We start from the raw sequence: 24,353 nt of genomic DNA on the forward strand, positions 1-24,353 counted from the left end.
CTAGGACTTCAGACTCGCTGGCCTCAATGTCTATGGAGCGGAGGCAGCCAGTGGGAGAAAAAAGAAGAGTCGCCCCTCCCGCGGGGGTGCAAAGCCAAGCCCCCCTCCCCTCCCCTCGCCCGCTCCCCTCCCCTTCTCTCTGCAGGGCGAGGGGAACTAGGAGCGAGAGCGAGGGAGGGGCGAGGGGAGAAAGAATGGCTGGTGGCAACCAGAAAAAATTGTGGGAGAGGGAAGACCCTTCTCCTCGTCTTGGAAGGAAATGCTTCCTTGCCTGCCTCTTTGTCATCACCTCCCCTCCCTTCCCTGGACGCCTCTCTCCAGACCGGATCCAGCCCACCTGATCCCTGGCGTGGATTCATTGAGCTTTTTGGAACCCCTAAAGGAGGAAAAGAGCTGGCATTATCAAAGATTATCAAAATGGGGGGGAAAGGAGATTTGTGAAAAATGAATGGATATTTGTGTGTTTGTTTAATCAAGAGGAAAGTCTGTACTTCCTCCTTTGGACACCTGGGTGTTTGCTGATGCATTGTGCTATATGGGCATACTTTTGGGAAGTATCTTTCCTTCTGGAAATGGGGAATCTCTCTACTTTAAACCAAAAAGGGTCTGATTGGGAGGCTGATGGAAATGGATCTGAGATAGCGGAAAGCTTGATAATTATGCAACTTCTTATCGAGTCCTAGTGCTGTTTTAACAAGCTTTCCAGGGTATCAGCCCAGTGAACTCCAGCACTGATTAGTAGCCCAGTTCTCTGGAGAAATGGTTGCACAGTTGGAGAGTGACTAAGAGCAACTGATAAAGACAGGCTGAATCTCTCCCTGTGCTTAAACACCCAGCAAAACTCTTGCCCACCTTGCCTGAAAGCAGCAAAATATTATTGAAGACTGTGTGCAAATGTGCTTCATTCATTCAGGCTTTTCAAAAAGCAAACAAATAGCAATGCAGAGTACACAATCCTTAAGACTTAGCTCTCTCTCTCTCTCTTATATATATCTAACAGTGTTTTTGTTGATGATAGTATAAGTAACTGCTGGGCCAATTCCTCTGAAAATTCCCAGCCACTATAACCAGCCAGTTGAGAGTGTTTTTAGATGTTCACATACCTGAAATTTCACACCTGGCCCAGGTAAAACACCTTTTTCCTGGCGCTCCATGGTGAAGGACATGCAGCTGCCTGTGTGTAACTGTCACCCTTAGAATGTTCATGCTGCTTAGAATGTTCACTCAGATGGCCACATATGAGCAGTGGAAACATTACATAGGCAGTAACTCGAGTGGAAATGAAACACATACACACACATACACACGAGGGAGAGGGAAGGAGAAGGAGGGAGGGGTGGCATGCAAGGGGAGGGAGGGAGAGGAAAGGGATGGAGGAGGAGGCATGCAAGGGGAGGGAGGGAGAGAGGGGAGACAGTGAGGGGTGGCATGCAAGGAAGGGGAGGCAGGGGGCCCAGCATCTTAATATGACCCACCCACCCTAGCGGAGGGGAAGGGAAGGGAAGGGAGGGAGGGAGGGAGGGGGAGGGGTGGCATGCAAGGGAAGAGAAGTGAGGGAGGGAAGAGAGTGAGGGGCGACATGCAAGGGATGGGTGGGAGGGGCCAGGCACCCTAGATTCCCTGAATACTGCGGTTACAGTTAAGAAAACCAGGCACGCATTACTCAGGAGTAAGCTCGGTACAGCAACCGTGGCATACTTTGAATGGCCGCATCGCGCCCCTCAGAGGGTTTCCTCAGAAGTGACACCCATTGCCACCAACCAAACTTACTCCCAGGTAAAGATCATGACCAGCCAGCCTAGATGTGTGAGAGGTGTGCCTTTCCATTCCCCCCCCCCAACAAGGAATGCGGGCACACACATCAATGACATCGCACAGTATCAGGCTGTGTGTTTGCATGAGAACGTACTGCCGGCCTCTGCAATTGATTTGCTGCTACTGTTCCTTTTCCATTTCACCACAATAAGCCACAGCAACGGGGGCCGGGTCCCACTAGTATATATATAAATCTATCAGTGCGTTTTCCTGCTGACAGGTAATCTCCCAAACACCTGTGACAGTTGGAACCACAGTTCTGTTCCGCAACAGCGCCATCTACTGGCCATCAAAGTAACACCCTCTTATACAACGGAAACAACCATGCCTTCCTTGAAAACCACTGCCATCTGGAGTGAAAGGGATGGGGCGGGCCATCTACACATGGCCCACCCACCCTAGCAGAGGAATGGGAAGGTGAGGGAGGGTCCAGGGGTTTGCTGGACCAAACGCTCTGAAATTTGAACACAATGTAGCTCATGCCTCCCAGCGTGTTTTAAGCTAGATAATTTGCCTGCAAGGGAAGGGAGTGAAAGGGCCAGGGTCAGCCACCTGGACATGGCCAACCCACCCTAGCAGAGGAAGAGGAACGTTAGGGAGGGACGGGACGGGTTGCCATGCAAGGGAATGGGAGAGAGGGAGGGGAGCGAGGGGCCCCTCGCCCCTCCCCTCCCTTGCAATCATTGTGCAATGACACATGTTTGAACTGTTCGCTTCCCCTTTTCTTTCTTCAAGGATTTGGATGGTTTATCCCTTGTGTGGGTTCTTTGATGATCAGTAAGGCATAAGTGGTTTCTGAAACCCTTTTCACACTCAGAGCATTTAATGAGCTCCTCCATTCTGAATTCTCTAACCCTGACCTGGGTAGCTTGAGTCGCAGTAGGTTCTTCCCAGATACCCCCAGGAGGAGGCAGACTGCTTGGGGGCGGCAGAGGCCTGCCACTGGTCCCAGCCCAGGCACTGCAGGAGAGCACCACCAGCGCTGACCAGCCTGGGCAGCCCTTGGCACCTAAGCTGGACCTGGTAGACCTCTGCTGCCCCCGAACTGTCTGGAGCCTGCAGCTTGCCATGATGGATGGGGCAGCCAGGGCCCCCCTCCCAAGGCCGCCTCAACCCACACTGCTTCTCCCCACTGTCCCAAGTTGGCTTCCCACTCATGAGAGCGGAGGGGAAACCAGGGCAGCTTCGGCAGGGAAGTTGTCCTCTGCTGCCAGGGTGGGAGGAAGTGAGGCCAGGCGGCAGGCAAGGGCTGGACCTGCAAGGCAGCAGCAGCGGCTGCTGCTTCCCAAGCATTCTGGCATCTTTGCCCTGCGTAAGTCTGGCTGGTGGCTTGGAGTGGTGGTGGGGGGAGCAGGCATGTGGGGGGTGTGACCTCACAATCTCGCTGAGGAATCCATAAGTGGACAGTCACGTCTGCAGACATGTGTAGTAAAAGACTGCAAAGTTTGCAAGAAGAACTGGACACGTCCAGTACTGCTTGAAAGTGTATGAACTGATGAATTTAGGGTACGGCAATATGTTTTTTTTATTTTTGTTTGTTTCAGTGCGCAAAAGACTTGTTTTGGCTGAATTCTACAGAGAAACACCAAGTTGGCACAAGCGCTGTTTCTCTACACTGCACAATGAGGATTATGGGGAGTATATTTTGTTAGAGGAGTTAAGGAGGCAGTACCTAAATGGCATAATTTAGGAAGAATCTTTGAAGTGAGGCAGTGAATGGATGAAGACCCAACTGCCTATCTAGCATGATTAATGCAGGTCCTATAGTTCTTGAAGCCACTGATAGCAGATGGCTGATTAACACTCTCTTTGTTGGACAAAGTTATGAGGATATTAGAAAAAAATGCAGAAGTTGGAAAGATAGAATGGAAAGTTATTGAGTGAATTAATATAAGTGGCATGACAGGTATATGGGAGTAGCAGTGGCGTAGGAGGTTAAGAGATCATGTATCTAATCTGGAGGAACCAGGTTTGATTCCCAGCTCTGCCACCTGAGCTGTGGAGGCTTATCTGGGGAATTCAGATTATCCTGTGCACTCCCACACACGCGAGCAGGGAGACCTTGGGCTAGTCACAGCTTTTCGGAGCTCTCTAAGCCATATCTACCTCACAGGGTGTTTGTTGTGAGGGGGGAAGGGCAAGGAGATTGTCAGCCCTTTTGAGTTTCCTCCAGGAGAGAAAGGGGGGATATAAATCCAAACTCCTCCTCCTCTTCTTCTTCTATATAATGGACGATTGAGTGAGGAGCAAAAATAGCTGAAAAGAGAACCCAATACATTATCTGTTTTACTGTTCAGTCTGCAATCAGAAGGACCTTTGGACAAGTTGCATAGTCTCTCTAACTAGCTGATGAAGTATTAACAAGAACAGAACTGGTTTGGTTCCTAACCTCAGAACATTTGTAGTCATTTATGATCTTGCAAGAATTAACTTTTTGCTCTAAATCTTCAGCATAGATGTTATTATAGCAAGCACATGATTTCCATGGAAGTGAGAGTTCTTCCAAGCATAGTGTAGGGTGAAGCATCTTGCAGGGTTAAGAAAGGTGAACTCTATTCTTTGATTCCTCTCTCCTCCACATGGCTTTGATTCCTCTTTCCTCCATATGAAGCCTGCTTGGGTGACCTTGGGCCACTCACAGGTCCTTCAGATTTCTCTCAGTCTCACCTACCTCAGAAGGTGCCTGTTGCGGGGAGGAAAGGTAATTCTCTCTGGTAAGAGATATCTTTGCATTACAAGCAGAGTACATTGAGGCAAAACACAGCGAAGATTACCCATGTGTATGTGTGCTTGCAACAAAAGAGAGACAGGTTTTCTAACTTATCTAGCTGGATGGTGAGAGATTCTGTCTACATATCTCTGCACACACGGTGCAAGGTGGAGGGTGTGTCCAACAAAGGAAGAGAGTGGAGGAGAAACAGGAAGGAAGGAAGTTCCCAAGAGTAGCAATCTACCCATCAAGGGGATAGTGTTAGAGCAGTGGAGAAAAGGTGCCCAGTATCTTGACCCACTCTAGCTATCTGACTCACTGATACGTTCCCCCCTGTCACTGAGTCAGGAGACAGTGTAAAGTCCATCATTTCCAACAATTATAAGCCCCTTTGAGACTCCATGAGATTTTTAAAAAGCGGGGTTTAAAATAATCTTCTTCAAAGATCATATTGCAGCTGGGAGAGAAGGCAGCCATTAAAAAATAAAGTCTTACTGAATACCATTTAGTCAACCCAAAAAGGATGTTGAATTTACATAGGAAGGAATATAAGATGGAGTAGGGGAGGAAATGTCCTGGCTCCACCCTCTTTACCTCTCCATTCCACCAACTGTGTGCATCTGCCCGGAATTCAGTGCCAGATCCACATGGCTGGCTGTGTGGCCTTGGAATCTTTAGCAAGTCAGAAATGCAGATAGGTGCACAAAGGTTCCTCCCCAGTCCAGAACAGCAACACCCATGGTGAGAAGGATACAAAATTCCAGATGTCGTGACAGAGGCGTAGCTAGGGAAAATGGAGCCTGATGTGAAATCTGAGTTTTGCGCTCCCCCCCCCATATGGGCAGCCACCCTCCCCCACCATGACCAAACAACATTTTTTGCACCAGGTCATCTCAAAGTCACCATCACATTATAAAACATGCCCCAACACACAAATCTGAACACACCCAGGGCTCCCTAGTTTAAACAACGTTGAAAGTGATGCCGTTTCAGGGTAGATCCCCCCCCCCCCGAGCAGCATCATTTTCAATGTTGGTTGGTGTGGGTTTTTCGGGCTGCGTGGCCGTGGTCTGGTAGACCTTGTTCCTAATGTTTCACCTGTATCTGTGACTGGTATCTTCAGAGGTGTATCACAGAGAGAAGTTATACACTGTCTCCAGACTTCTCTTATAACAGACTTCTCTCTGTGATACACCTCTGAAGATGCCAGCCACAGATGCAGGCAAAACATTTGGAGCAAGATCTACCAGACCATGGCCACACAGCCTGTAAAACCCACAACAACCAGTTGAATCTGGTTGTGAAAGTCTTCAACAATACTTTCGTTTTTTTTAAATCTAGGGAGCCCAGATTCTCCCTTTAAATCCACTCCAAAGGGGGTGGATTTGAAGAGAGAACCTGGGGAAAATTGGAGGATGCCTGTCAGGGGAGCAATGTTTAAGTTAACAGTACCAAAATTTTAGGCTATCTTCAGGAGACTCTTCTGATGAAACCACCCAGGTTTAGTGAAGTTTGGTTCAGGGGGACCAAAGTTATGGACCCTCAAAAGGGTAGCTCCATCTACTATTAGCTCCCATTGGAAACAATGGAGGATAGGGACAACCCCTTTGGAGGTCCAGAACTTTGGACCCCCTGAACCAAACTTCACCAAACTTGGCTGGTATCATCAGGAGTGTCACCTGACGATAGCCTGAAATTTTGGTGCCGCAAGCCTAAAAACTGCACCCCCTGCTGGCTGACACAGTAAAAACACTAAAAATACCAAAAAAATTAAAAATAAGCTCAAATTTTTCTGTGCCCCCAATGGTGGCCGCCCGGGACATTTGTCCCTGGATATCCCCATTGTAGATATGCCTCTGTGTCATGACCCGAAGCAGTCAGGAATAAACAGAGGGATTCGACATTAGTGCCACAAAATGAAACCGCTGCCAGTTGAAGACAACTGCATCCATGGGGACAAGAGCGGAAGCTCATTCTTCAGGACAGGCTGAATGGGAGACGTGTCAACTACACCAGTGCCACTTCATGCACTGGAAAGCAAATTCTCACTCCCACCCAGTCTAGGAACCAAACTGCTGTGATCACACACACACCCCTACACACACACCCCATTGGATTTATTTTTGAGTTCACACTTTTACAATTGCATTACAAGTTTCAAGGTTAGCTATAATGTTTATGTAGTGTCCTTTAAGGAGCCACTGTTATGTAATGGCCAAGAGTGGCAAACTTTCAGCTGGTAAACAGGATTTGTGTTAAGTCTCGGAACCTTAAGCCAATAAATGGACTCTGAAGCATCAATCAGCAGTGTTTATTGATGAGGTATCAAAGCACCATACTTGGGAAAGCCAGTTCTAAAGAAACTAGCATTTGCAGACCCATATATCCCCTAACAAATGCCCCCTCCCAATTTCGCAGAGGCAGCCTCTGGAACCCCAAGGCCTCTGCCCCAAGGTCAGCAACAGATAGCGGAGTCACCTGGTCTTCTGCCCAAAACAAGTTAACAGTTGCAACTCTTTTCTCACAGGACAGGAGTTGCAGGGGATGGCCTAGTTTAAGTATAGGTCAAGGAAAGAATGCACAGATGGCAGTGGCAACATATAGCAGGCTGGTTACATATATCAAAGAGGCATTGATTGGTTATATCTGGTGATTGCAGAGTTTCAAAAATGCTTTTGTCTACTCAGATACACACACCCCCTGACAATTTGTTTTCCCGCTCCTCCACATGAAACCTGCTGGGTGAACCAGCCCCACCTGCCTCACAGGGATGTTATGGAGAGAGGAAGCTGTATGTTGTGGGGAGATGGAAGAGATCACATCCTGCACGTGAGCTCCCATAGGCACCTGGTGCGAGTAGCAGAGTGCTGGACTAGATGGACTCTGGTCTGATCCAGCAGGCTAGTTCTTATGTTCTTAAAGGAATTTGAAAGTCACTCTGAGACTCCTTACAGGAGAGAAAGGCAGGGTATAAATTCAAACTCTTCTCTTCTAGGTGACATCAAACTGATATAAAACTGTCATGAAAGCTTTCTTCAACTTTAAGGGTTGAAGAAACCTACTCACAACTTTTAAGGGTTGAAGAAACCCACCCACTCACAAACAGCCACAATACACACAGACAGATTTTCTTAAGGTCATAATCCTATGCACATTAGTCAGATCTTTCAGAAAGTACATTTCTAAGGATGCTATATAAACTGACCCGATCCACTGTATTTTCTGAGCAGGCTGACTGGCTTTCTTAAAAGAGACTTATTGGTGATGGGGTTTCTTCATTCTTCCTTCCATGACAGGAGTTCTTACCCACCAGTCAGGCCCTCTGAACTCTTATGCAAAGGGATGAAATACAGCATATTTTGCAGGCTTGAAGCCAAAGGGTCAGAAGACAAAGGGAAATGCACGCCATAAAAACGGGATGGAGCCCTTTTCATAGACATTTTGCCCTGGCCTCTGTGCAGAGGCGTATCGGGGGAAATGGCGCCCAGGGACAACTTTTCCAGGGAAGGGTAAAACTGCCTTTTTTTTTTCACCATCCGCTATCATACAGTTCCCATTTTACAGTATATTTTCTGTTTTTACTATTTTTATGCTAGGCTTTTAATATAAGTTTTTGGTATGATTATTATGACTAAATTAAAATTCAATTATAAAGATAGCTAGCTAGATAAATAGCCTGGAACCAGCACCAAATGCTTGGCCTTGAGACCACAGAGAGGAAAGCAGAGCAACAAATACTTAATTACCCACACTTGGGTCTTTATCAGAATGTCACAGGCTCTGTTAAGCAGATAACAAACAGCACAGTTACAGCCCAATTCCCATGGGGGTGGGGGGGGGGGAGTTCCAGAAATGGTGCTCTGTGGGGCAGTTGCACCTCTTCCAAAGAGGTTTCAGGTGGCACAGAAAACAGAAGAGGGGAAATCAGAGTCAGGCTCTGCAGAGTTGGACTGCGCCACACTGCTGGTGGAAATGTCTGCCCTGCCACTGTATTTAACCCTTGTGCTGGTGGTGTGGGCATCTGCACTGGTGTGACCCTGCTCTGTCTCCACAACAGTCCCCACTCCCCCAAAATACATAGTTAAAATCCTTTCAGTATGTCAAGCAGCTTTTGGAACCAGCTTTTGGAAAAGAAAAAGAAACCACAATGGAACGAGGTTTCTTGAAAGCGACATCTTGCAGGGCTAAGACAGACCGCAGTTGGGTAGTTCCAACACCTGCTGCTTTTGGATCACCATAAATTTTAGTATTAAACACTGAGTTGTTATTGTTGTTGCTATTTTTGTTCTATGAATCCCAGGCTAACAAGGCCATCCCTTTGTAGGGAGCTAATTACTTGTGAGGTTGATATTTTGTTCTACATATTTATATATTAAATGAAAAATTATTTTTAAATGTAATGGGACCAAAGCTTTTTCCCCAGACTAAGCAATCATGATTCCTTTTCATGTGGGTTCTTAGCTGCTCTTGAAGACTGCCATGTTGACTGAATCTTTTCCCACACGTTGAGCATTCAAAATGTTTCTATTCTATGTGGGTTCCTAGATGCCATTGAAGCTTGTTATGTGAACTGAATTCCTTTTCACATTCTGAGCATTCAAAAGGTTTCTCCTTGGTGTGAGTTTTTAGATATCATAACAACCACTGTGACTGAATTTCTTTCTGAACTCTGAATATTACTCTGAATATTACTGGAACCAGAGTAGGGGAAATTTGTTTTAAAGGCGTTCCAAAAAGAAGTGTGTAGTCTGTGTTTACCAGGGAGCATGTAGTCTAGTCAGGTTAGATATGAAAAGAGAAAGTGATTATTGTAATTTTATTGGATATAAAATAGAATAAAAAGGAGTATAGTGGTTAACGATCTATACCAAGGACCTAAGGGCTGATTCCTTAAGTCCTAATACATGCATACACACACAAACAAATACATGAATACACACACACAAAACTAAAAATGGGGGAATATAGGGCAGGGAAGAGGCAAAGATGCCAATTCTACCTGATCCAAGTTGAGTGACAAGCTGAGAATTGCAGAGTCCATGTAGCAGAAGACCAACAAGAGAGACAGAAAGGGTCCTTCCAAGCAGTTCCAGGGATATCCAGGTAATGGGGGGAAAGTGGCACACACTTTGTGGACCTGGGCTTCCCCTTTTATGGGCAAAATTCCCATTGTTTGGGATGGGACTGGTCTTTCCTATAATTATGATTGGTTCAAGAAATAAAGTTTGAATTTTGGCCTTCTTAATTCAATAAATACCTATCCTTTAGCATTAACCATTCGTTCAACCACACAAAAGCCATGGCTTCATAATATAATAACAGATTAGGTACTCCCTGGAACCTCCCCTATCTTTAGCATTGTATAAGTTTTTAAATTTTATTTTTTCCCTTGCCAAATAAAATTAGTTAGGTCTTTCTGCCATTAGTTGAACGGTTTTTAAGATATTACAGTGGGTAAGGTTTCTATCTAGATAAACTTTTCCAGTAAGTCTTTAGTGAAATGAAGGTTGGAAGTCTGTTAATTATAAGTGTTAATGTATATAGATAATGTTTATTTATGGATGTAAACAGGAATCTAAGACTTTGTTTTAATTCAATTCAAAGACCTTTATTAGGCATAACATTTGTTTTAATGTTATAATTCAATAAAGGCGATGAACACACACACACCCCAAAAAAGGAGTAAAATTTGAATTTTACCGGGCAGTTTGAAGTAATTTCCCTAAATATTAAGGGGGAAAGTTGGAAATGCACCTAACTTTCCAAGGTGGGGAAGTTTTCAAAGCACTGGATGTGCCTGACTCAATTGTTGTTGGGTTATTTTGATTGCTCAGAGAAGATTGAACATTAACTGGAAATGGTTTCATTTTGGGTGCTGTGTGGTTTCCGGGCTGTATGGCCGTGTTCTAGCAGCATTCTCTCCTGACGTTTCGCCTGCATCTGTGGCTGGCATCTTCAGAGGATCATTTTGCTTTGATGAATTATTCTTTGAATTAAAGATATAGTTGTATACCTGCTTTGGAGTCGAGGGGAGTACGTAAAAGCTTTTGGGATGCCTTGCCTCCAAGATGGAATGTGCTATAAGTCTATTCAAAAGATACCACAATCGCACTTTAGGCTTCCCTTTAAATCAATGAAGACTGGGGATCAAATTTCAGGGAACAGGGGCCTTACACTAGGCATTCAAAACGTTTCTATTTTGTGTTGGTTCTTCGATAACATTCACAACTGCATCTGTGATGGAATGTCTTTCCAAACACTGAGCATGCACAAGAAAATTCCCCTGTATGGGTTTGTTCATGCATTAAAAGACTAACACTGCGACTGAACCTCTTTCCACATTCTGAGGCTTCAAACAATTTACTTTTTAGGTGGATTCTCAAATTGATTGCAAGGTTACTACTCATACTGAATCTCTATCTACACTCGAAGAATTCAAAAGATTCCTCCCCAGTATGTTTTTTTCATGAGTTTTGTTACTGCATCTCTTTCCACACTCTGAGCATTCAAAGTTTTCACCCCTGTGTGGATTCTTAAATGCTTTTGAAGATTGCCACTGCAACTGAATCTCTTTTCACACTCTGAGCATTCAAAAGGTTTCTCCCCTGTGTGGGTTCTTTGGTGAATGTGAAGACTGCCACTGCAATTGAATCTCTTACCACAATCTGAGCATTCAAATGGTTTTTCCCCAGTGTGGATTCTTTGATGCCGTTGAAGGTGACCACTGTGATTGAATCCCTTTCCACACTCATAGCATTCAAAAGGTTTCTCTCCTGTGTGGGTTCTTCGATGTTGTCGAAAACTGCTTCTGTGGCTGAATTTCTTTCCACACACTGAGCATTCAAAAGGTTTCTCCCCTGTGTGGGTTCTTTGATGCTGCAGAAGAGTGCCTCTGTAACAAAATCTCTTTCCACATTCTGAGCACTCAAAAGGTTTTTCCCCTGTGTGTGTTACTTCATGCTGTTGAAGACTGCCACTGCAATTGAATCTCTTTCCACACTTTGAGCACTCAAAAGGCTTCTCCCCCGTATGGGTTCTTAGATGTTGTTGAAGATGGCCACTCCTACTGAATCTCTTTTCACATTCTAAGCATTGGAAGGGTTTTTCTCCCGTGTGGGTTTTTTGATGCTGTTGAACGCTGCCAATGCTACTGAATCTCTTGCCACACTCATTGCATTCAAACGGTTTCTCCCTTGTGTGGGTTCTTCGATGCAGTTGAAGACTGCCACTGTGACTGAATCTCTTTCCACATTCTGAGCATGCAAAAGGTTTTTCCCCTGTATGGGTTCTTTGGTGGCTTTGAAGGTGGCCACTATTACTGAATCCCTTACCACACTCTGAGCATTCAAAAGGTTTCTCCCCTGTGTGAGTTCTTTGATGCTGCAGAAGACTGCCTCTGTGATTGAATCTCTTTTCACACTCTGAACATTCAAAAGGTTTCTCCCCTGTATGGGTTCTTTGATGCTGTTGAAGATGGCTACTCTGTCTGAATCTCTTTCCACACTCTGAGCATCCAAAAGGTCTCTCCTTTGTGTGAGTTCTTTGATGATGTCGGAGACCGCTACTGTGACGGAATCTCCGTTCACACTCTGAGCATTCAAATGGTTTCTCCCCAGTATGGGTTCTTTGATGCTGTTGAAGTGAATTAGCTTGAGTGAAACTCTTTCCACACTCCAAGCATTCAAAAGGTCTCTCCTTTGTGTGCACTGTTAGATGCCGTGCAAGATTGCTACTGTGACTGAATCTTTTTCCGCAGTCTGAGCATTCGAAAGGTTTTGCCCCCGTGTGGGTTCTTTGATGCTGTTGAAGATTCCCACTGAGACTGAATCTTTTCCCACATTCTGAGCATTCAAATGGTCTCTCATTTGTGTGAGTTCTTACATGATGTTGAAGACCGCTACTCTGACTGAATCTCTTTCCACACTCTGAGCATTCAAATGGTTTCTCTGCTGTGTGGGTTCTTTGATGCTGTTGAAGATGTCCTCTCTGATTGAATCTCTTTCCACACTCTGAGCACTGAAAAGGTTTTTCCCCTGTATGGGTTCTTTGATGTTTTTGAAGACTGCTTCTTTGACTGAATCTCTTTCCACACTCTGAGCATTCAAATGGTTTCTCCCCTGTGTGGGTTCTTTGATGATCCTGAAGATGATTAATATGACTGAATCTCTGTCTGCACTCTGAGCATTGAAAAGATTTCTCTCCTGTATGGGTTTTTTGATGCTGTTGAAGATTGCCACTCCGACTGAATCTTTTGTCACACTGTGAGCATTCAAAAGGTTGTTCCCCTGTGTGTATTCTTTGGTGTACAAGGAGCTGTGATCTGTATCTGAAGTATTTTCCACAACGAAAGCATTTATGTGTGTTCATAATCCTGTGCTTGAGAAAATGTACCTTATGTGTTCTTCTACCTGAGAAGGTCATTCCAATTTCCATGGAGAAAAATGGCTTCTCTCCTGAATGAATCTTTTGGTGGTGAAGAAAGTCTGATTTTTTTGAGAAGCCTTTGCCACAGTCTGAGCACCTATAAGGTTTCTCTTCTGTATGTGTTCTTTGATGCCTAAAGAATTCCGCTCTGTGAAGGAACCTTTTTCCACACTGCAAGCATCGATGGGTCTTCTTTCCATTGTGCATTTGCAAATGGATCTCATATTGGGTTTTATCTGAGAAGTTCATTCCACATCCCAAGCACTTATATGCTTCGTCCACCATGTGGATTAGACCACGGAATTCCTGCCCTTGGCCAGGAATGCATTTATCCCTCTTCCTGACCACATGACTTCTTTTCTGCCTCTTCGGTCTGTCTTGATTCTTGATGCTTCCTTTCAAATCTCCCTTCTTGATTTTACCTGACAATAGCCGATGCACTCCCTCATCCTTCTTATTCCACTGCTCATCTCCAGCTGGAATAAAAATACAGGTCCCATTAAAACACACAGGGGAAGGTCTGATCTTCCCTTGAAGTTCCATACAAATGCCAAAGATTTATTTGGCTTTTTCCTGCTGTTTTTTGAAGACATTAAAATACACTTTGGCCTCTTCCAGTTTGGCTGTTCTTAAGTAACACCCCCCAAGAAATTTCCCTGGAAAATCCAATATTTAACAATACAGCCACCCCTCAATAGTCACAACTGAGGTTAAGCTCTGAAGAAGCTTCACAGCCTCCCAGATATCAGTCCCCAGAAAGCCCCTCTCCCTACTTTCCCAGAAGGCTTTGTGATTCTCCCAAACTAAGGCCCCTTCCGCACACGCAAAATAATGCGTTTTCAAACCACTTTCACAACTGTTTGCAAGTGGATTTTGCCATTCTGCACAGCTTTAAAGAGCACTGAAAGCAGTTTGAAAGTGCATTATTCTGCATGTGCGGAATGAGCCTAAGTGTTGCTAAGAAGTGAAGCAGAAATCCTCTGGGGCTATTCATTGACAGAACCTTGAAGGATACTCACTAGCAACCAGCTCATCTGGGAATGAAGTATTCTCTTCACATCCTCTTGAAAAACTCTCCAGAGTTTCTTTGGATGTCAGACCTTTCTCTGTTTCTGTCCTAGTCTCTCTTACACTCCTGGCTCCTTTGGCACAGATAGAAAGAGAGAAAAAGTGACTGTTCTTATGTGGGGAAGGAAAGAAATCCATGGAAGATTTTTTCTGGGAGAATGGATACCTGGTTAAGATTAAAGTCCACAATCCCCTACCAGTGCAAGGGAGATGGATCCATTCCAGATCACAGTCAGAGGGGATGACCATAATCTCATTTGGAGGACAAGTGTGTTCTAATGGTTGGTGACTGAGAATCTTTTTGAGGGTTTCTCAGTTCCACATTGGTTTCAGGCAGGACACTCTCTGCCTTGGATGATGGCCACAACACTGACCTCAGTTGCTTTGAGCAAGCCAGGCGACTTGGGTTGCTATGCCTGCCCAAACTGAATATTGCTTTCACTGTCATCCCATCAGCTTCAGGCATCAAAAAGGAAGCAAGCAGAGGTTCAGGCCTCAAAATAAAGGATTGATGTTCAAGATTTTGATTTATTCATCATGCCAAAGGTAGCAGTTTGCCCCTTTGCCACCTATGAAAAATTCTTACCCAGACAGGCCACACTGCTGTAATTCTCCAGCATGACTTCCCTGCAGAGAGCTCTTTGGTTCGGATGTAGCAGGGCCCACTCTGACTCCGTGAAATACACAGCCACCTCCTCAAAGGAAACTGCAGACTGAAAGAAAAGGAAGATTTCCTCATAAGAGGTATTGCCAGACAGAGATGGATGTTCTAGGAGGGTGCCTCTTACAAAGCTCAGTGTGTATACAATGAGTGCTGTATATAGTCTATCAAATCATGAATGTAGGAGAGCCTTCATATTATTGTATGATGACACATTGTCCTCTGCAGTTCTTGAAGGCTGATATTTAAAAAATTCAGTTAGAAAAGCAACTATGTCCCTGTTGCGATGGAAGCATAGAGACCAAAGAACATGTTATCTTCAACTGTAAGACGTATAATCAGATTTCAGAACCTCATATGAAGCACATAATTTTAGCTTACATATTTCTAATTTGCTTGCAGATAAGAACCGGGAGATATGTGAAATGGCCAAATTTGGGTGGATGGCATCTAAAATAAAGAGAGATCAAATTAAATCCTCTGGGGAATCTTTTTAACATGATTATTTACATTTCTATGACTCAGTCATCCTTAATTGTATAATTATCATATTTATACTAACCGTTATATGTAATTGTATTCATGTTATGTATTCTTGCATCTTTTATATGTTCTGGTAATTGACCACAGTAAATAAATCATAGAATTGTACAGTTGGAAGAGACCACAAGAGACCATCAGGTCAACCCCCTGCCATGCAGGAATTCTCAATCAAAGGACTCCTGATTGATGATCATCCAGCCTCTGTGTAAAAACCTCCAAAAAAGAAGACTCCACCATACTCTGAGACAGTGTATTCCACTGTCAAACAGCCCTTGCTGTCAGGGAGTTCTTCCTGATTAGGTGGAATCTTTTTTCTGACACCTTGAATCCAATACTCTTTGTCCTTATCTCTGAAACAAGCTAGTTCCCTCTTTAACATGACATCCCTTCAAATATTTAAGCATGGCTATCATGTCCCCCCCTTCGCCTCCTCTTCTCCAGACTATACATACCTAACTCCCTAAGCCGCTCCTTTTAGGCATGAAATCCAGGCCTTTTACCATTTTAGTCACCCTCATCTGGACCCACTTTTGCTTGTCAATATCCCTCCTGAATAGTGGTGCCCAGAACTGGACAAAGTATTCCGGATGAGGTTTGACCAATGCAGAATAGAGAGGTACTATTACATCCCTTGATCTAGACAAACAAATACAAAACCTTTAATGGCATATAAAGAGTGGTAAAATACAAATTATGTTAAAACCAATTGACTAAAATTTACACAAAGGTTTCACTCTTGATCCAAGTGCCTTTGTTAAAAACCTGGCAACTGATTCAGTAGTGTGGGGATGATGGTCACTAAGCAAGTATGAAACTATTTCCTTGTCTGATCTCACTGAAAATTTCTTCAAGATGGCCTCAAGAAAAAAGCAACCGATAGACTGCCAAATCTTTACAATGAAGGAGCACGTGTTCAGTTGTTTCGGGTAGGCCCGCTGCACAGGAACAAGTCCTGTTCTCCTGTGGGATGCCATGATATCTGCCTCTTGTTTGGGCAGTCGGTAGCACATTAAGCCGAGCAAGCATAAAATATCTACGGAGATGTGGATTGATTAAATTACTCATATATTTAGCCATAAAACCCGGCAATGGTGGTGAAATGCCATAAAATGTGGGAGAACAAGTTCTGCAGGCTCCAGCTGTGAGAAGCTGCCCTTCAATGCCTTGATCTAGACATTATATTCCAAGTGAGGCAGCCAAGAGTTGCATTGGCTTCCCTGGCTGCCACATCACACTGCTGACCCATGTTCAGTTGTGGCCTACTAAGACTGCCAGATTCCTTTTACACATATTGTTGTCAAGCCAGGTGACACGCATTCTATATCTGTGCATTTCATTTTTTCTGCCAAAGTGAACATCTTATATTTATCTCTGTTGAAATTCATTTTGTTAGTTTTGGCCCAGCTCTCTAATCAGTCCAGGTCATTTTGAATTCTGACTCTGTCCTCCAGGGTATTAGCTACCCCGCCTAATTAGGTGTCATCTGCAAATTTGATTAACATGCCCTCTATTCCATCATCCACAGCACTGATAAAAATATTGAATAGTACTGGGCCCAGGACAGAACCCTGAGGCACCACACTAGTCATTTCTCTCTAGGATGAAGATGAGCCATTGGTGAGCACCCTTTGGGTTTGGTCAGTCAACCAATTAGAAATCCAGCTAACAGTATCCTTGTCCAGCCCACATTTTACTAGTTTGCTTCAAGAATGTCATGGAGGACCTTTTCAAAGGCCTTATTGATATCAAGGTATGGTACATCCATAGCATTCCCTTTGTCTACCAAACTTATTACTCTATCAAAAAAAAAGAGATAACATTAGACTGGCATGACTTGCTGAGAAATTCATGTTGATTTTTAGTGATCACAGCATTCTCTTCTAAGTGCTTACAGATTGTCTATTTAATGATCTGTTCTAGAATCTTTTTGGGTATTGACATCAGGCTGACTGGCAATAATTGTCTGGGTCCTCTTTTTTTGCTTCTTGAACATGTGAACAACATTAGCCCTCCTCCAGTCTACTGGGACTTCTTCTGATCTCCAGGAATTGTCAAAGATTATTGCAAGGGGTTCTGAAATTACTTTGGCCAGTTCTTTTAATACTCTGGGATGTAGCTATTGTTGAGTGGTGTTCAGTGCCTCATGCCTGGGCCCCTCAGTTCCAACTGTAGAAGAAAAGACTCCTGAAAAAAGGAGGGGAGACCTAGGCCTCTCTTTGCTCATCTCCCCTACCTGGACTGGAAGAGCAGCTGATGTTTTCACGCCTCCGCCAAGAGAACAGAATGACACTATGTCTTCATTACCTGCAAGGGAAAGAAAAGTGGAAAATAGGGTAATAGCATACACTTGCTGTTCTGTTTGCTTGTATGAAACATGCTTCACGCAGCCTTGTTCCCAGGGCTGTGATACCTTGCCCTATGTACCCTCAAAAATTGTCACACTTTCTAGTAAGTTGTGGAAGAGGCAGAAAGGAAGCACTTGGAGCCCATCAGCCGGGGTGTGTGTGTGTATAAATTCTGCTGATGTGTTTTTCTCCCACTAGCTGGGATCTTGCATATGCCCTTGAGTCCAAGCTGATGAAAGAAAAAGAGAGGCAAAAGGACATTGCATGGCACCTTACCTGACTAAAACCCCTCATGAGACTTTAGTACATCTGCAGACTCAGGGAAATAGCAGTTAGTTTCCAGAGGATCTACTGAACCCCACTAATTTTACATCTGGGTTTTCATTCAGATGCAAGATAACGTGACATCACATCCACCTCAAACAGACATCACAACGTGACATCACATCCACCTCAAAGAGGCGGACGCCTCTTTTTATTGCTATCGCTGTTTTAATGGTTTTAGTAACTTAATTTATATTTTTGTGTTGTACACCGCCCAGAGCCCTTCGGGGATGGGGCGGTATAAAAGTCTAAGTAATAAATAAATAAATAAATAAACCATTCCCCAACAGTGCTAGGGATGCCAGACTAGACCACCATCCTATTTCCTGCAGCACAGATGCCCTGAAAAGAATGAGAACAAAACAAAGTTTCTTGCTACCATCCAGCAACTTTTGGAGCACGCTCTGCAGAATGCGCAGGCTCCATTTATTCACAAGATTGAAGAGCTCAGCCAAGCTTTCTCAACCTTTTCTTTCGAACCACCTTGAGTCATGGAAAAAGGTGAGATATGAATATTTTAATCAGTGTGAGAAATTGCCTCCATGAATTTATCCAATCCTCTTGTTTGGGCATCACAAAAAGTGAACACAAATGGCAACCCACAAGGACTTGTGAGAGGCATCTCATTTCCCGCTCCTCCACTATTTACTCTTTCTGTTTCCTGAAAGTCCCCATGGCATCTCTTTTCCTGCTTTTTTCTATGGTTGCCAACTTTCAGGTGGGGCCTAGAGATCTCCAGCAATCATAACCGAACACCCAGTTACAGAGATCAGTTGTCCCTGTAGGGTTGCCAGATCCAAGTTCATAAATTTTTGAAGATTTGGGGGTGAAGCCTTTGTGGGGCAAGATTTGGAGAGGGAAGTGACATCAGTAGGGTATAGCGTTACAGAGAGCATCTTCCAGAGAAGCCATTTTCTCCAAGGGAATTGATCTCCGTCATCTAGATAGCAGATTTAATTCCAGGTGATCTCTAGGCAACACTCAGGTTGCAATCCTAATTCTCCTGGAGAACAGAGTCTATGGCAGTGGTGGCAAACCTTTGGCACTCCAGATGATATGGACTACAATTCCCATCAGCCCCTGCTAGCATGGCCAATTGGCCATGCTGGGAAGGGCTGGTGGGAATTGTAGTCCATAACATCTGGAGTGCCAAAGGTTCGCCACCATGGGTCTATGGCATTATGCCCTTCTGAATTCCCTCCCTGTGTCCACACCTCAAATCTCTAGGGATTTCCTGACCTGGAGTCAGCAATACTATCTCCGCACAGCCGACCCATCTTTATCTGCTCCTGTATATTAAGCAATTTCTATCAATGAAAGCTGTGGTTCAGTTGTGTGGCCACATCAGTCTCATTTGCATGATATGGAATCCTCACGAACTTGTGGGATTGCACCTCACTTTCCCATACATTCCCCACATTATTTTCTCTTCCTCTCAGCCTAGAAACCCCATATCCATTTCCCTTCCACTGCCTGATTCTGTCCCTCTCAGCCATTCACCAGCCTACCTTTTATCTGCCTCACAAGTTAGGGAGCTGGGTATGTTTAGTTTGGAGAAGAGAAAGTTAAGGGGTGACCTGATAGCTACGTTTAAATATGTGAAGGGATCTCATGTTGAAGATGAAGAAAGTTTATTTTCTGCTCCTCCAGAGTTTAGCACATGGAGTAATGGATTCAAACAGTCTTTTCTGAAAGGTCAAAAAAGGCCTGGAAAGGCTCCTGCCTGTGACTAACAGAACTAAGCCTTGGAAGGCTGTAGTTGCCAAGCAACAGACACTGATGGACTATGCTGCTTACAGCTACAGATGAACATTTTTATCAGGTTTGGGTTTTTAAAACAACCCAGTGTATTTTTTTTATTTCAGATTTTTCTGCAAACATGGGGTCATTTTCAGGTTTGTAGAAAGCTCCATCTTGCCCTTTCCCAACTCCAGTCGCCAGATTTATGCATCCAAAGATATGGCCCTCTTTGTTATCAAAATATAAGATTTAGTGTTACAAGTTGTGTGAAGAAGCATTTTGATTTTTTGTGACCAGAACTCTCTACCCATAACATGCACTGGGTGCCCCAAACCCACCCAGGTACAATGAATCCTTACCATGTGAGAGGGTATCTTGAGCATGCTCCTGTCCCTGGGCATGTCGCCGTTCTTCCAACTGAGCTCTCTCCATCTCAGAGAACTCAACTCCCATTTTCACAGATGGACCCCATATCTAAAACAGAAGGGAAGGAGACAGTTAAGAGACAGGACAGAAAACACCAGAGAATTAATCCTGCCCCACTCCCAGATTCTGCACATATCTATCAGCTGACCTGGTAGGTATTTCTTTCAACAATGATGAATTATCTGGAGGGGTAAGAAATTTCCTAGAAATGGCTCCTGAAGCAGCTTGTTAAGTATCCCATTTTGATTATAAACACTTGGACAAATACTGGGCAAGGAAGCTTTAGAAGAAAATCAGATATCATTGCTTGGATTGGACATACCTGAAAAGAAAAGCCCTCACCTGTTCTGCCTGCCTTTCCTCCTCTGCCTGACTCAGGAGGAAACCTTCGGCTAGGGCCACCGCCTGGGAACTGGTCTCTGGACTGCATCCTCTGACCCAGCCCTGAATTTCTTGGGGCAGGATGGTCAAAAACTGCTCCAGGATCACCAGGTCCAGGATCTGCTTCTTGGAGTGCTTCTCTGGCCTCAGCCAGTGGTTGCAAAGTCCATGGAGTTGGCTGCAAACCTCTCGGGGCCCATCAGCCTCATGGTAGTGGAACTGCTGGAAGCGTCGGCAAAATGCTTCTGTGTTCATGAGCTCCTGATCCCACATCTCTGGCACAACTCTCTCCCAGAATTCAATGCCACTTCCAGCTTGGATGGGATGGAGGTCTTTCCTTGCTTTCTTACCAGGTTCAGGTCCTTCTGGGTCCTGTTCTTCCATCTCCTTCCCGTTCAATTGGGTTGCCTTTGACTGTGAAACGATTCCTTTACTCACTTGGCTGTGATGACAGGCTCCTTCATTGGGGGTGGGGGGCAGCAGAGGGCAAAATGCTGCAAATAAACAAAAAGAATTGTGATACTTGGTGCATGAGAACAAACCTGCCCCTTGTGCTTTGTAATATTTTGCTGTATTACATATTCAGCTTTTAAAGATATGTCTCTTGGTTCTTTGGGAAAAAATAACTTTCTGTGCTTCTTTAACAATGCCACAACCTTGCCTTTGTTCTTTCTTTTCAGAAGTTTCTTGCAGCCTTCAAATATTAATGTGCAGTTTTACTAAAAGGCTGGAGTTCTTCCAAGGTTGGAGACAGGCTGCTTCAGGCTCTCCAATCACTCTGGGAAGATTCCTATAACATCCATACAAAGTATTCACAGCAGCCATTACAACACACACAAATGGCCAATTAATAATATTAATGTGTAGTTTTAGAATAGAAATCAGGGACTCTGCCTTCAAGCAATCTTGAGTGGGGGGGTTGTTTGTGTGTGAGGGGGTGAAGAAGAAGTCAGTCTCTTTAGGAACAGATCCTTTACAAATCCTTTGGCATAGCAGATTTGGAGACCAAGGGCCTTGAATAACTCTTGCTATCCTGGATTGGAAGGGAGTTAGAGTGAGAAGGTGCCCACCGTCTCCAAGCCCTCTCCTCCTTTGTCATTTCTCTCACCTTTAAATAATGCTCAATTAATTTCCATCTTCCATTGCTCCTAGAGGATGAGAAGCATGGTCAGGGGTGGGTTTGGATGGTGGGGGGAGTTCCTTCCTTTACAATTCCCAACCTTTTCTGCATACCTAGAAAGTCTCCTTCCCTCCAACTCACACCTTTTGAGTGCTCTACAGAGGGGAACGGGAGTAAAATGAGGAGGGGGGAGGGAGGAGGAGAAGGAAGAAGAGAAGAAGGAGGAGGACGAGAAAAAAAGGAGAAGAAGAAGACAAGGTTGTTATACCTCATTTATCTTTTCCATAATGACATCATCATCATCATCATCAATTTTATTGAAAGCCATAGGCCATTACAGTATTACAATATTGTTACATTACAACTTCTGAGCCAACTTGTTATTCCAACAGGTAAGAAAAAAAAAGGAAAAAAAATGCACTAAAAATCCATCATTGAACACTAAATCTTTCACTTTCCCCCCTACAATATGTCTGAATTGTATTCCCACCTAACTTAAACCAGTTTAGGTTTGGTCATTTGCTTTATTACATTGTTGGAGCGAATCTTTGTAGCTGCCAAGGCGAATAGGCCAACCCTATAGGATATATAGGGATCCAAATCCGCAAGGAGAAGGTATAATTTGTCTGAGTCATAATATACCTGGGACAGGGATATAAAACTATTCAAAAACTTAGCCCTAGGCTCTGCGTACAGGGGGCAGTTCAGAACATAATGAGGTAAATCCTCTACTTCCTGTTTGCAGATACAAATTCGTTGTTCAGCTGGTATTTTGGCATATCTGCCTTCTAAATAATTTGTTGGCAATTTTCCATAATGAGTCTCAAAGCAGCTTACAATTACCCTCTCTTCCTCCCTCCCAAGAGGCACCTTATGAGATAGGTGGGGCTGAAAGAACGTGGAAAGATCTGTGATTGGCCTAAGGTCACCTAGCAGGTTTCATTTGCAGGAGTGGAACCCGGTCCTCCAGATGAAAGTCCATCACTCTTAACCACACCACTTCAAGCTGGGTACCAAAGGGATCAGGAGAAAATTCAGACATCGGATCCTCTTCCTGACTTTACATCAAAACAAAACTACTGTCATACTGTTAATCATGTCTTAGTCTATAGGTAGCACCACAAAAATCAGGCACTCACTGCTTCATGGTGCTGCAAAAACAGAATTCCAAAGCCTGGGGCCTCATGGACCTTTATGATTTTTACATCAGGTCACCCTAAATTCACTATCAAATCACAGGTTCGGTCTATAACCGCAGACTGCACTACAAAAATTAGGAATTTGCTGCTTTCTAGTGCCACTACAGTGTGAAATGAGGATTCCAAATCAGGGATCCTTACAATTTCTTTCTTGGATCACTCCAAATTTACTGTAAAATTATATATCATGTCAATAGCCACAAATCAGGTACTAAAACTGGATAGTCTAGCTCAAGGGGACAGGTGGAAGATGCCAAACTTGAATTTGGTAACTCCAAAATGTTTTTTGATTCATGGAAAAGTCCCCACACATAGAAAGCTAACACTGCAAGGACAAAGGTGAGTTCACTGTCTATGCTTGTATGAATCAGGTCAGAGACTGATGTCTCCTCAGCATGCCACACAGGGGCCTTCAGTCTTTTCTGCCAAGGAGCGGGGGCTTCCTCCCCAAATCTCTTCCCCCATCTCAGCCTTGATCCATCAGTGCCCTCTCCACTATAAAGGGGTATGGCGGTAGGCTGAGATTAAGCAGGAGAGCCACTCTTATCTCTCCTCGGTCCTGGGTCATGCCCTCCTAACTCCAGACAGCTGATTTCTCAAAAAGATTTATTCTAAAAGTTCAAAACAAAGAAATAAACATAAATCAACAGAGAAATTGACCAGCTGTATATGCTTCTTAATGGATCTCTTAGGACCTCTAGCCAAGAGGTGCTTCTCTTAACAGCCCATGAAAAGATGCTTTTCTTTATTGAAAAACAGAAAACAAAGAAATAAAACTTAGATGCAGTTAAAGGGATTGCTTAGGTGGTCATATCCCCTTTGGTTCTTGTCGGCTACAGGAACACTTGGCCCAGAAGATCGCTTCTCTGACCCGTCTCAAGATGGAATTCCAAAACCTTTGTTTCCCTTTCCCAGAAAACTCTGTTCAGACCCACCCGAGGTAACTTAGGGCTTTGAAGTTTCATCCTAGCACCTCTGCATAGTTCCTGTCCTCCCTCCAGGAGATCAAAAGGCAAAGATGCTTTTCACAGTCATGTGTGATTTTGCTAGTTTTACTGTTCCATCACAAGGGGTAGAAGGTCCCTTTCCTATTCATGTTTCTTACAGGCCTTAATTTCCCAGGTCCACTTTCTTTGGGGGACTTTCAGGCACAAGGTTGTCTATGAACTGGGAGAAGCCTCACTGTGCCCCCCTTCTTTTCATTATGCTTTGGGTCCTGCCTGACAGACCCTGGTCCTACATTTCTCCTCCCTTCTCAAGCTCTGTTCAGCTCATCAGATAGCTCCCAGCAATTCCTGCAGCAGCCCGGAAAAGTCAAATCTTTCACTCCTTTGAGGTGAGGGGGAGGCAGGAAATGGCTCCTGGCACCCCCACCGACCCGTATCTCGTTTGGACCGTGGATTCTCTCTCGGGCTTATTATGTCCCCCTTCAGCAATGAAGGTTTCCCTTAATTTCAGCAGTGGGGATCGCGAGGTTTCCCTCGTGGTTTCTCCTGTGAGGGAGGAGGCACGGGAGGTTTAGACGGAGCAGGAGTGGGATCAACAGGTTCTCACCAGTTCGAAATTAGGTTACTAATTATTTGTGTGTGCCGAGGGG

At 44.4% G+C, this 24,353-nt stretch overlaps 2 protein-coding genes across 3 annotated transcripts in view; both read right to left on the reverse strand.

Annotated features, from left to right (window-relative positions):
- LOC125429248 (oocyte zinc finger protein XlCOF6-like) overlaps positions 1 to 20,083 on the reverse strand; it is a 36,698-nt gene extending 16,615 nt beyond the window's left edge. The window contains exons 1-5 of the mRNA XM_048490185.1: positions 19,990 to 20,083; positions 17,455 to 17,525; positions 14,604 to 14,730; positions 13,295 to 13,425; positions 11,857 to 12,556 (exon numbers count right to left, since the gene is read on the reverse strand). Coding sequence (XP_048346142.1) covers positions 11,857 to 12,556; positions 13,295 to 13,425; positions 14,604 to 14,730; positions 17,455 to 17,525; positions 19,990 to 20,083 — 1,123 coding nt within the window. The remainder of the gene's footprint in view (positions 1 to 11,856; positions 12,557 to 13,294; positions 13,426 to 14,603; positions 14,731 to 17,454; positions 17,526 to 19,989) is intronic.
- Positions 1 to 24,353, reverse strand: part of LOC125428587 (zinc finger protein 883-like) — a 1,608,225-nt gene that overhangs the window by 1,583,220 nt on the left and 652 nt on the right. The window contains exons 2-4 of one of the 2 annotated variants that reach the window (XM_048488956.1): positions 21,671 to 21,712; positions 21,546 to 21,585; positions 20,399 to 20,931 (exon numbers count right to left, since the gene is read on the reverse strand). In XM_048488956.1, coding sequence (XP_048344913.1) covers positions 20,399 to 20,821 — 423 coding nt within the window. In that variant the 5' untranslated portion in view covers positions 20,822 to 20,931; positions 21,546 to 21,585; positions 21,671 to 21,712. Of the gene's footprint in view, positions 1 to 20,398; positions 20,932 to 21,545; positions 21,713 to 24,353 lie in introns of both variants that reach the window. The other variant, XM_048488952.1, reaches the window with a different exon arrangement.

The sequence above is a fragment of the Sphaerodactylus townsendi genome, linkage group LG03, assembly GCF_021028975.2.
Source record: "Sphaerodactylus townsendi isolate TG3544 linkage group LG03, MPM_Stown_v2.3, whole genome shotgun sequence".
In the NCBI taxonomy this organism is placed as follows: domain Eukaryota; kingdom Metazoa; phylum Chordata; class Lepidosauria; order Squamata; family Sphaerodactylidae; genus Sphaerodactylus; species Sphaerodactylus townsendi.